This window comes from Nematolebias whitei, chromosome 8 (genome assembly GCF_014905685.2).
Source record: "Nematolebias whitei isolate Nwh7 chromosome 8, NemWhi1, whole genome shotgun sequence".
Taxonomy (NCBI): domain Eukaryota; kingdom Metazoa; phylum Chordata; class Actinopteri; order Cyprinodontiformes; family Rivulidae; genus Nematolebias; species Nematolebias whitei.
This window is the reverse complement of record NC_056505.1, coordinates 31,471,936-31,484,432: the sequence shown is the minus strand read 5'-3', so window position 1 is coordinate 31,484,432 and position 12,497 is coordinate 31,471,936. Positions and strand designations below refer to the sequence as shown.

Below are 12,497 nucleotides of genomic sequence, written 5' to 3'. Positions count from 1 at the left end.
TTACCTCTTGTAGACAATACTTTGTATGACGTCACTTTGGAGAAACAAAGATGAATTCTGACCAGAATTACAAGGCTAGTGCGAGTGGGAAAGGGATTTGCTGCTGTTTTAAAGCAACTCCAGTTTAAAAGATTTCTTACTAGTTTAACCGAGCCCTATTCCATAAACTTTTATACAATCATCAATTTTGCAAATGCGTTTATTTGCTGGCACAAACGATGGCAGCAGCAGCTAGCTGTTGCAGCTCCGATGCAACCTGAGGCACATCCTGCAGGGATGATAAAATCTTTTTGCTGAAATAATAACAGTCGAGGTGTAAATCTTTTTTAAATGGCCTTCACGTGAACTATTACGAAATGTTCAAAATTGGATTTGCTTTTTAACGATAGGATTCACGTTGGTCTCGGACCTGCTTGAACTAGCCATTACCTCATCAGACCAGTCAGATTTAAACCAGTAGCTTGTGATACAGTCAGAATCAAACTCTGTTTCTCTGAGTTTCTCCAAACAGCTACGAACAAAAGGTAAATTAACACTTAATTTTGCTTTTCCATGGAACCCTGCTTCAAAAGATGAGAACTATTGCTTTAAGTATAAATTACAAAAAAACAAAACTATTTGTACTATTTCAACAGTTTTACAATAATCATAAATATGTCATTTTCATTATAAATATTTTCTCATCGTCACAGTCACGCATCATATACTTTCCGACAGACCCTGTGGTAACAGGCGTCTGCAACACTGTGCATCTCTGCCAGAGCGGCATTCTGCCAACAACTCTGGCAACAACTTGATTCAGTTTAAGCTTTCACACACGATGGGCACGCTAGGCTCATGTGTGGGATCACTGTCTGGTCGAAGCTGTGTCTTCCAGGAGAGCTCTCATGTCCAACAACGCGTCCTCCACAGCCTGAGCGAAGTTGGCAGCGTTTGTCTCCTCACAGCTGTTGAAGGCTGTGATGGCAATGTTGATATGCTCGTCCATGGGATTGTAACACACTCCGTAGCCATCTGGCACCGCTGGACCAAAACACATCACGCAGTCTGTCTTAGAGCCAACCTGGATATTGAGATGCAGGAGAGCAAACGTGCAAGTAAATAAATAAGGGCGTGAACAATCATTTGCTCAGTGATAATAAGCCGTTGTTCTTCTCAGAGACAAATCTACCTGGCTGGTGGAGAGATTAAAGTGATGAGCTACGGCAAAAGACGTATCCATGAATATCCCAGGCATGGAGGTCAGGTCTTCAATGCTCTGCATCTTTAGTCCAAAAAGGTGTCTGTCTATGGTCTGCCCGTGGATGGCCTGAAAATTATATATGCAAAAGGCATGAGGCAGTTTTGAAAGTTTCTTTTTAAAAGTAAAACCAACAAAGCCAAAAGTTACTCCAGCTCTCACGTTGTGGGTGTTTTCCTTATGTGTCTGAACAGCTTTCTGCAGCAATGCCAGCATCTCCGACTTCTGTTGGGAACATTTACCGCTCAGGGAAACATCTTGCATTCACCACATAGCATGTGCGTTACGTAACCTGTGATGTTCATCGGTACCTGCTTCGCCGGGTCCTGCATTGCTTGGACAAAGCGGAGGGAGTCGGCAGTAGTCGAACGAATTGCATCTGTTCGCCCGTATTTAAACATTCTTAGCGATGCACTCTCATAGGTGGAGCAGCAAGTATTATACATCCTAAAATTCAAGGATAACATGTTATACCTAATGTCTCAGAACGGTTTCTTCCTGTTGCAGTGGGTGGGGGCTGGCTATTACCTGAAGTAGGCAAGCTGAAGGGCCATTTGCACAAAGGCATCTGGACTCAGCTTATGTTGCTTTGGCAAGTTTTTCCCAAAGTGAGAAAACATAAGCACCTTCACATCCAAGTCCTGCATCATTCTATGAAAACAAGAAAAAGGAGAAAGAAATGTTTTAAAAGTCAGGAAACAAACATTCAATAAGGGCTGCACTTACATGTTCATATTTTGTTTGGCTTTTTCAATGTCTCTCTTGATCTCAGAGGTGATGTTGAATCGTAGTTTCTGAGGCATGGCCAAAGGAACCATAGGCGCGCGAACCATTTCAGTACTCCTCCTGTTATAAAAACATATGAGCTGCTAACTCAGCACAAGTTTACCTAAAAACAGGAGAAGAAACTGAAGGAAACTTACATGTATTTAACTACGTAATCGATGAGAAAGACGATGGGTGGACCTTCAGCTGGTGCATGTTCATACACCAGTCCACATGTACCGTCCTCACCAACAATGAACTGAGGACGATTTGCAAACACACAAATCCTCAACTAGTGCCAGAGTCCTGAGTGGTATTTTTAATTTTAAGGAACTTTTCCCAAACTGACCTGTAAGGTCTTATCAAACCAGCGGTTGCCACTGTTCCACCGTGTTCCTCCCCCATGTAGCATCTGGGCAGCCCCACGGCTCAGATACATCTCATCTGATACCCTGAGCATCGGAGCATCCAAACAAACTGTAAATATACTCTTCTGGATGGAACGGACCGACTCCTTATTCGTCTTATCTGAGGGAAGTTAAACAAACCATTAGGATTGAATGTTTTCTCTCAGATGTGCAGTAAAATAATAAATAAATAAATCCAGTTGTACCAAGGTTACTGCTATTCTTTGCTCACCTTTAATCAGGTTGGTGTAGGCTTTTCCCCAGGTGTTGCGGTGCTGCGTTGTAAGGATGCCAATTGGTTCTTTATTCGTTTGCAAAGAAGAATTCCAGATCTTCTCCAGCTGCATGTGAATCTGATCCACAGTCAGTGGGGTGTGATCACTGTTGTAGACGTCCAAGACGAAGAACTGGGAGGGACAGACCAAACAGTTAAATCACAGATCCAGTGCTTCTTTGGCTAATGCACAACAGATAATGAAATTAAACAATATACATTGCATATAATTTGAACATGCATCCGGATACTATAAATCGCTATTTAATGCTCTAGATTAACAGTTCCAAAGTTGTTTTTTTTATTTCTGACTAACAAAGGCTGAAAGCAACAATTATTTGCCAGTTTTAATAAACAAACTTTGCTAATAGACAATGAACGACAACACAAAGATGCAATCTTTTATCAGTTTTTGTAACAATTTTAATGACAATGTCCCAAAAACAACCGCCTTGGCAGGGTGCTCGTACTTTTTTTGTCGACAGGGGTGGGGGGGACGGGACGGAGTCATGTCTGTGTTGCACGCTAACTTAGCGCTATGTTGGTGCCAGTACTTGTCAACGAAACGAGGGGGTGGGGTGGGGGGTGGAATGCTTCGTCAGTAGCATTATTGCTAGCGCGTTTGTACTGCGCACCGACAACATCAATACAGTTGTCGACGGGGGTGGGGAGGGGGGACAGAGTCACACCTGTGTTGCATGCTAGCTTAGCTCTACCTTGCTGCTAGTATTTTTATATGTCGATGGGGGGTGGGGGGGACAGAGTCATGTCAGTAGTGCACGCCAGCTTAGAGCTATGTTGCTGCCGGTATTTGTCAGTGGGGGTGGGGGGTGGGAGAAGCGGAGCTCTTTGTCAGTAGCATATTTGCTAGTGCGTTTGTACTGCGCAACGTGCTACATCAACACTGACAGTTATCGACGGGGGTGGGGAGGGGGGACTAAGTCATGTCTGTGTTGCATGCTAGCTTAGCGCTCCCTTTCTGCTGATATTTCTATATGTCGATGGCGGGGTGGGGGGACTAAGTCATGTCTGTGTTGCAGGCTAGTTTAGCATTATGTTGCTACCAGTATTTGTCGATGGGGGTGGGGGGTGGGGGGTGGGAGAAGCGGAGCTCTTTGTCAATAGTTGTTTTCAACCAGTTTGACAAGACTGTCACAAGGAAGAGGGCCGGCAAGGAGGAGGGGGCGTACCAAAGAGACCATCTTATCACAAGCAGAACTGGTTTGTTCCACTTTGGAGTAAGCTGTTGGAGGAAGAATCAGTTTTGTTGTGTGTTTCCTTGACTGATGAAGCCTTCTGGATCGAAGGAAAAATGTTTCAGCACAAAAAAAGAAACTGTCCAGATGACCTGACTGAAAAATGTTGGATTTTATACCTGGATTATTGAGCATGGACTTTGTTGTCTCTGTCAATAGCATTTTTGCTAGCGTGTTTGTACTGCGCACCACACTACATCAGTACCGACAGTTGCTGGATGTCGGAGGTAGGCAGGGCACTCAGTTCTGTTGACAGGGCAGGGCGCCCTGCTTGCATAACGGTAGGGGAAGCACTGATGCTTATGTGTAAGTTAATTTCTGAAAAATACATTTTAAGATCCACAGTTGGGTCCTGACTCAAACTATGGAAACTACTGTGTAGTTGAAACCCATGAAATGTGAAAAGAGGAACACGTCGCTGCCATTTACTGTACCTGAAAGTTGTGGACCACAGTGATGTGGGTCGGGGGTGTCTTCCCGGTGTTGTAATGTACAACAGTGTCTCTCTTTGATCCAGGAATACGGCAGGAGGAGAGAATCTTGTAATACTGGTCCATGCATAGCGGCTTCCCACTCAAATACTCCACAGGCAGAGTTTTACTGTGATGCAAAAATACAATAAATTGCAATTTTACAGTTGGAAAAAAAACAAACCCAGTTACAGTAATAATAATCTTTCTATTTCAACAGCAGAATGTTTGCACATAATTCAGGCAAACAAACTTACGAGTCAATCATTCTTTTGAAGTCCAAAACACCGGCAATCAATTTGGCAGCAAACCTGCAGAAAAAAACAAACAAACTGATTTTACTGACAAACTACTTTTTTAAAGGAGACGTGAACACTTTTAGTTATCAGAAATCCAACACTGAATAAAGTCGCTCACAACTCTATGTCATCCTAGATGACCAAATGATACAAATGGACCCCAATAAGTAAAGAACTGACTTTACTGTGAACTGGAACTTGTTACTAAACAATCACGTTTATAAGTTTCAACTGTATTACAAATACATGGGCTACAACATTTGCTCCATATCCCATGTGCCACAGCAGTTAAAAACAGCTGAGCAACTGTCCGAGCTGCTAAAAAGGGCTTTAAATAGCCAGCATGTGGAAAGACGACTCTGCAAGAGTCAGCTTTAATCTTTAGCAGAATAGGAGCTTGTTTATACTGTTTTTCAACACAAATCACTTTAGGGGAACAGCTTTGTGACTGCACATCGGACAATTGTTTTGTTATTGGCATATGTTGGCATATGTTGGCAGTATTGACGTTCTAATCAGGATCGCACAGATGTGATTAAAGAGTTTTCTTAGTTCCCTACCTCATCTGTCCTTGACGATCATGAAAATGCATTCGAGGCAGCACAACTCCAGGGCTGGTGTAGACTGCCACTGGCATACGGCAGTCTAGATACGTAGATTGCATCCACCACTCTGTCAGCTGCACAGGCACACCGAGGCAAAAAATACGACGGGATATATAAAAACACGTTGAACAATAAAAATACAGATGTCCAATGCAATAAAAAAAAATCCAGATCACGTCTTCGAAAAACTAGGCTATCATGAAGAGCTCAATCTGAACGTCTTTCTTAAAACAATTAATTATAAAACAGCCTAATTCAGAGTAGACCCTGGTACATCAATGTTAATTATATTTTACTTTCACTTGATCCAATTAGATAAATAAAACTGAAATCAAGACGATTACATACCCAGTTATCTGTCTTGCGTGCCCGTCTCTCCAGTCCTTTCTGGAGCCTGTCTCCCACTCCACCTTGGAGGAACTCCTGAACCAGTTTCCGGGTGTATTCCAGCTCATCCTCGCTGACGATGGGTTCCAGAGCGGCCAGGTAGCGCTCACATGTTTGACTCAAGGGTGGAACAGGCAGCTTGGGCAGACCCTCCTGATGTGCAAAGGATCTCTCTGGGATCTGTGAGACCGGTCTGAGCAGGCGGCATGGCTTTGAAATGCCTGGCTGCAGCTAAAACACACAAAAGTGATTAGCACACACCTAATTTGAAATCCTAAAGAAGTGAAAACTTTTAGACTGCGACCAAATGCTTGTACCTGCTGTACATGACCATACTAAGTTCATATAAAAGGTATGTGATGATTACTAATATACCACAAGTTTAAGCAGATAGTGAAGTGGACAAGGTGTCAACAGACTTGTACATGAGTTTGGTCTAAACTTAGGATATTTAATACTTCAATGCTAATGAGTGAACAGAAATTTGACTCAAAGTTGCAAACTTTTAAATATGTACAAAAACATGGATATCTCTTATTATTCTGCCAGTGAAAAGTGACACCGAGGCAACTCAGTGAAGCAGTTCTGTTTGTTAGGAGCCTCAGGATTAGCTTCTGCAAAGCCTATAAATAGATTATTGACAGTGCAGAACCTTTGGGATGGTTGCTAAAAACAAACATACAGGAAAACTCAAAAGTCACCAGCATGTTTACATCTGGTTTTTAATATTAAATTACTCACTGATTTTTAATGCTCTCTGAATTTAGAATGGACAACATTAGATTTAACAATACTGTAAGTATGACGAGTAGCAACAATTACAGTAAACCTGATACTTCCTGGTGTTCAATTTTCCTTAAGTTCATGAAAATACATCAATGAACTTCCGGTGAGTATTATCAAAATAAAACTATTATAGCGGTGTTGCAGGATTTAAATTATTTTATCAATAAATGCTATTGTCAACATAAAAAACATAAAGATATGGGTAATATTAGGGGAGGGCACTCTATTAAAATGAAAGCAGTGGCTACACTATCGTTCCCAATGTCCCATTTAGCAACGTACGCACTAAGCTAACGTTTTCAGCAACATAAGCTAACTTTTACGCAAAATGTCACATTCACGAGCTGCAAAAATACAACGTTCCCGTAGAAAAATGCGCACATTCCACAGCACGCGAAGAAGAAACGTGAACTTTGTTTTGATCGATTCTGTCACTATGTTTTCCTGCGGCGTCACCGCCCCCCTTTTCTGTTTGATTCCGTAAACAGTAAACCTACCGTCAGATTTAACGAGAGGAAAAAAAAAAAACTCACCAAGACTCTAACAAAACTCGCCAACATTTTGTCAGAAAAACGCGCTGAAGCCTTTGACCGTCCTTGGAAAATAAATGGAAAAGCCTCGGACTGTCATATCTCAAGGACAGGACAGGCACGCCGTCTATTCTCAGCTGTCCGCCCCCCTCCCTGGTCCCAGCCGAGCAACAGAGCAGGTACGGATGAGGACGCCATATTGGTCGATGCGTCACTATGGCCGCCATATTGGAACGGGAAACATCAACCTGTAAAATCAGTCAAGATGAAGAAGGAGCCGTGCGTTTACCTGAGTTAAAAGTAGTTTAAAGCAGGGGTTCTCAAACTTTTTTGGGGTTCAGGGACCCCTTACATGGGAGAAAAAGTTTCAGCGACCCCCTCATAACCCTCATGTCTATTAAATAATTTTATTCAATTTGTCTCTTTAATGCAATTGAAATATTTGCATACCATTAATACTTAATACTTTTTAATAGTGTTAATACAATTTTTATACTTTTAAACATGGGGTATTTTCATTCAAGACACAATTAAGATTTTTTTTAAATTTCAACTTCCAAAAAATACAATTTTGAGAAACTTAACAGTATCAAAAATTACTTTAAAACTTTACCTTTTCGCATAATGAACATAATAAATGTGTTGCCACTTCTTCAAATTATTACAGAAAACTCTACATAAAACTGAACAGAATCATAACAGCAGTAGTCATACCAAGTAACAGGACTTCATTTATAATTCCTGCATTTTGGTATATTTTAACAAAAAATAAATAAATAAACAATTTTTTTATTTTATATTTTGACGGACCCCCAAGCAGTGGCTCGCAGACCCCTCGGGGTCCGGGGACCCAAGTTGGAGAACCACTGGTTTAAAGTTTATATTTTACAAACAAAATGATTTTTATTTGAAAATTGTGTTTACAATGGCGAACAGTAAAAAGTCTCTTTATTGTAGACAACGATGATTACGTAACACAATATAATTTATACTTAGTTCATTCATTCAACCTTTATTTATACAGGCGAGTGTCATTGAGCCATGGGGACTCATTTACAAGAGAGACCTGTTCCAGACAGAACATATAAAGTACAGACAACAAAACAGTAGACAATGACAACAATAAACTACAGTAAAAAAAATGCAGTCAAAATAAAAGTAGTGTATAAAACAATAAATCTGTGTGCTTTAGTACTTTGTATATGCTAAGATGTTACTAAGTAATTCAAGATTAAATAAGGTGTATTATTTTGGTAGAGCTGTATCTTTTGTTTAGTATATATCATCATCAACGTCATTGTCACCATTGTCACCATGGAGCATTATAATATCTACATGTACAGATGGCTCCCCCACCCCCCACTCCCATCAGCATGTATTAAAGCATGCTTTATATGCACACCTATAATATACATGCAGATGCCCCCATACAAGATGAAATGGAGGTGGGAATTAGGAAAGCTCTAGATGATCTGAAAGTTAGAATAACAAATCCAGTGAGTGTGACAGCGAGAATATATCTTTATGAATGAATTAAACAAAACATATTCAACTTCAGTTGCAATTCGATACAGTAGTCCCCCCACTTCGTGGCTCGACTGTCGTGGATTTGCTCTTTCGTGGTTTTTCTGGTATTTGAGGACTGCAACAGAACATTTTTTTATCAACTTCATCAAACATTCTTTAATGCATTTTTAGCGTCAGCATAAAAGTAGCTTCTGTTTGGTTTTTAAACTTGCAGAAACGCTATCACAGACTTAGTGGAGAAATGCAGGTACAGTACTCTAACTTCTTGTTCGTGAGATTCTTCTAACTTGCAGATAAAAGGGGGGATTTGACTTGTATTGTATTGTCATTTCACATTATCTTCGTCAATCACAAGAATATTTTTTATTAAACATTGGTTGCTAGTGTCAACATAAAACAAAAATAAAATCAGTAAATTTGCTTTGGAATTGTCAACATTCTAAATATGCTTTCCTTTCATTTGGGCTTTGAATGGGGCATCCTGAAGCATTTTTTGGGAGCTTAGCTTAAGTGACTTTTTCTGTTGTTATCTATCTGTACTGGACCTTTACCATCTTCTGCATAGGTCCGATGGATAGGTTAATCAGACACCTGTTTACATGTGCACATGTACCCATCCCACCCCTCTTTATTGCCAATGTGTATCTATTTACCTGAGGCAGACTTGTGCAAGCTTAACATGTCGCTTGAGGTATGGAAGTAGATTTGATATCAGAGAGTCAGAGATTCTTTATTGTCATTCGCACCTCATGTGCTACATGTGGTGGAGCAAAATTATGTACACAGGGTCCCAGTTACATCCAACAATAAAATGTAAAATAAAAACAATGATAACATCTAAGATATGAACTAAGAAAAAAAAACATCAACTAAAAATATACTAAGCACTAATATGTAGTGCATATTTCAATCAAACAGATCTTTGTGGGATTCTGACAAATTAGTGCTGCTGACTAAAATGTTTTAAAAAGGTCTGAATCTGACCTGCAGGCCACTTCTTGACTGAGCACACAATAAGCTACTATAAGTATATCATGGTCTAAAGTATGATTAGTGTAATTTATGAAATTATGCTAATATATTCTAATTATGACCTTCTAGGATATATGTGTAGGACAATAAAAAAGTGCTTCACACACTATATTAGCAGTTTTGAACAGTGTTTTATTATTTAAAAAAAATACAGTTGAAACCAGTTTATATATATATATATATATATATATATATATATATATATATATATATACACATGAATTTATTTAGATCTAATCTTACAAAAAGCACAACATAAATGACTTGTTTTGTCTGTGTACACATCAGACCCTTCCAATATGGCGGCGCTGTTGACGTACATGAGGCCCTCTAAGGGAGGGGCGGAGCTTATCGCTCTTCTTTTTTTTTCTTCCTAGTTTGCTCGTTTTAACAATACATGTCCTATTCTATTGTGTTATAGCTTTTGAATTCGGCTATAACAGAATAAATAGGCTTGTTATTATTATTATTTTTCAAACTGAGTACTTTTAGGCCTAATATTGAAAATTATGAAATAGCAAATTAATAAAACACACTTAAAATAGAATAGGGATGCAGACTGTTCTGTTATGATGCAGAGGTTAGAATGTAAAGCCAGCACATCCATGCTTTTAAAACAATATTAATTTTATTTATTTACCAAAGCAGGCCCTGAAGTAAACACATTTACAGCGCGAGACTGCGTTGCGCTGGTGCACGATGCTGTACAGATCATCACTGGCCACATGATGGCGCTCGTCCAACATCTTTCCAGAGAGACTGTCTTGACGAATTTCCTCAGGAAATACAAACCAAGGACAGACTCCAGCAGCCCCAAACGAATCACGAGAAAACACACATTTATTTGAATGTGCAGCGAGGACATAAATTGGCACGAGAAAAGTCAGTGTGCAAAAAGTCATACATGTTGTGGAGAACACATTTCAGCCATATTCTTCAGCAATAAGCAGAGAGAAGGAGAACTGCAGTCGTGTCATGGTTTATTTCAAAGCAACAAAGTAAACGTTACAACAACAACAACAACAATAAAAAATAAAACAATCATACAAAATCAAAATGCTTCGATTGCTCTGGTCCAGCCACTGCCTGATAACAGTGTATGTTTTAGGCAAATTGTTTGAGTGGCGAATATTTGCTCAAGGTCCGTCTGCTGCCAACTCACAAACTCAGACAGCCCACCTGATCCCAGCACCGAGATCAGGTTGGAGATGTTCGTGCTGCCCAACTGCTCCGAGTCCGCGTGGAGGTCCTCCTCACCCCGCATCCTCTTACATGGCACCGCTCCAAAGTCCGGCAGATAAAACTCCGGATCAACAATGTAATAACTTGTGTCCATCTTGCGCTTTTTGGAGTAGCACTGCGCGCCCTGCGGCTGTTTTGGCTGCGCGCAACAGTCCGAGTGGAAGTATCCGTTCGTGACAGTCGTCACCACATGAGTGTCCAAGTCCAGGACTGTCTTCTGGTTGGCTTGTGTGTTCGGGACTGTCAGCTCCCAGTTTGATTTGTCCGAGCAGCTCCAACAGGCTTCCGGCACCAGCAGGTCAGAGTCACCCGGTGGAACCATTGCGCAGGCGGCTGCGTCTTGGTGCGCCACCTCTGCGGGCTGGCTGTTGGTCTGGTGCGCTCCGCAGTGCCAAGCGCCCGACTCTGCCCCGGTAAAGTTGCAGTAGAAGTCATCAGCCAACTCCGTGAAGCTCCCAGTCAGCTCCAGGTATTCTTGTCTCTCGCGCACCGCCGCAACATCCTCATAAGGAGGCGTCCGCTGGGTTGGCGACGAGTCTTTGCTCATGTAAAACTGCCTGGCGTTTCGGAGAACGTACGTTACCAGCAAGTTCTTGTGGAGCTTGATGCCTCCTCTCTGCGTCCTGGAGCTCTGGATTTTCCTCAAAGAAATGGAGATCAGATTCTGTGCGTCAAATGCACACTCCATCCTCAACCGGGCCAGCCGTTCTCTCTTCTCAGGTTCTCAAATCGCTTGCTGGAGAAATATTTAGTTCATTAGTTGGAGATACCTTCCAGAGTCGCGCAGACTGTGTCCATAGCGCTCCATATCTTCCCAGTAAGGGCATGGATTTTCAACTCTCATCTTTCCTTGCCACGCCCTCACGTAGACATTGTCCAATGGGAGGGAGGCGGTGCTTCTGTTATACGCAAATATCACAACCGTGCTCATTGAAAATGCACGGAGCAGGCATGCTGAAACTGTTCAAATCCTGCAAATCTCAACAAAAAGCACTAGTTTTTGTTAGTTTCTAGAACAGCAAACAGATACACAAACAGATGGTCAGAGAATATGATGTGAAAAGAAACAAAAATTAACGGAGCAATAAGAAAAAATCCGTTGATGTAGATAAAAACAAGAATGCTGGTTCCCTTTTAGATAGGAATATTACACTGGATTAAAGAACATGACAATTTGAAAATAAAATATTTTAAAGTAGAAAAAGTAATAGATTAAATCAAACATAATAAAACAGAACAGACAATTAGTGTCACATGTGTCATATTTCAAATCTCCTGCAAAATCTCTGGTTGCATACAAATCCCATGCACAAAGAAAAGTCTCCAGGACTGAACAGAACTCATGCAGCAGCTCTACAAGAAGCTCCGTCCTCCAGTGTTTCCAGCAAGATGTTGCATAACTTCTATAAGTCTGAGATGGAGAGTGCAATTTTCTTTGCAGCCATCTGTTGTGGCAGCAGCATCAGAGACAGTCACTAAAAGAAAATGTACAAATTGATTTAAAAAGAAAAAGCAGGCTGTGTGCCGGCGACTGCGCTGGAGCCTTGATAGTAGAAAGAAAAATGTTGCACAAGCTCTGCAATATAACGGACCACATCACAAACCCTCTGTACTGATAAACCAGAAGAGTACTTTCTGTCAGAAGCTTCTTCAGCAGCTACCAAAAAAAAGTATAAA

The 12,497-nt window shown here is 40.9% G+C and overlaps 2 protein-coding genes across 2 annotated transcripts; both read right to left on the bottom strand.

The window, feature by feature from the left end:
• Nucleotides 1-181: 181 nt before the first annotated feature.
• LOC119414065 (carnitine O-acetyltransferase) lies at nucleotides 182-7,167 on the bottom strand. The gene is made up of 14 exons (XM_037681182.1): nucleotides 7,023-7,167; nucleotides 5,665-5,934; nucleotides 5,272-5,390; nucleotides 4,670-4,723; nucleotides 4,377-4,542; nucleotides 2,645-2,819; nucleotides 2,355-2,533; nucleotides 2,164-2,264; nucleotides 1,967-2,086; nucleotides 1,769-1,891; nucleotides 1,552-1,687; nucleotides 1,403-1,465; nucleotides 1,172-1,309; nucleotides 182-1,063 (listed from the first exon to the last, which is right to left on the bottom strand). The coding sequence occupies exons 1-14, from the start codon at nucleotides 7,047-7,049 to the stop codon at nucleotides 848-850; spliced, it is 1,887 nt and encodes a 628-aa protein (XP_037537110.1). The 5' UTR covers nucleotides 7,050-7,167; the 3' UTR covers nucleotides 182-847.
• Nucleotides 7,168-10,548: 3,381 nt separating this feature from the next.
• On the bottom strand, nucleotides 10,549-11,641 carry LOC119414069 (immediate early response gene 5-like protein). The gene has a single exon (XM_037681188.1). It carries the CDS (start codon nucleotides 11,506-11,508, stop codon nucleotides 10,630-10,632), a length of 879 nt encoding a protein of 292 aa, XP_037537116.1. The 5' UTR covers nucleotides 11,509-11,641; the 3' UTR covers nucleotides 10,549-10,629.
• Nucleotides 11,642-12,497: the final 856 nt, after the last annotated feature.

Coding starts and splice junctions, on each gene's coding strand:
- LOC119414069 (XM_037681188.1), bottom strand. CDS start 11,508: ATGGAGTGTGCATTTGACGCACAGAATCTGATCTCCATTTCTTTGAGG.
- LOC119414065 (XM_037681182.1), bottom strand. CDS start 7,049: ATGTTGGCGAGTTTTGTTAGAGTCTTG. Junction 5,935..7,022: donor CGAGTTTTGTTAGAGTCTTG/GTGAGTTTTTTT, acceptor TGTGTGTTTTAG/CTGCAGCCAGGCATTTCAAA. Junction 1,310..1,402: donor ATAAGGAAAACACCCACAAC/GTGAGAGCTGGA, acceptor TATAATTTTCAG/GCCATCCACGGGCAGACCAT.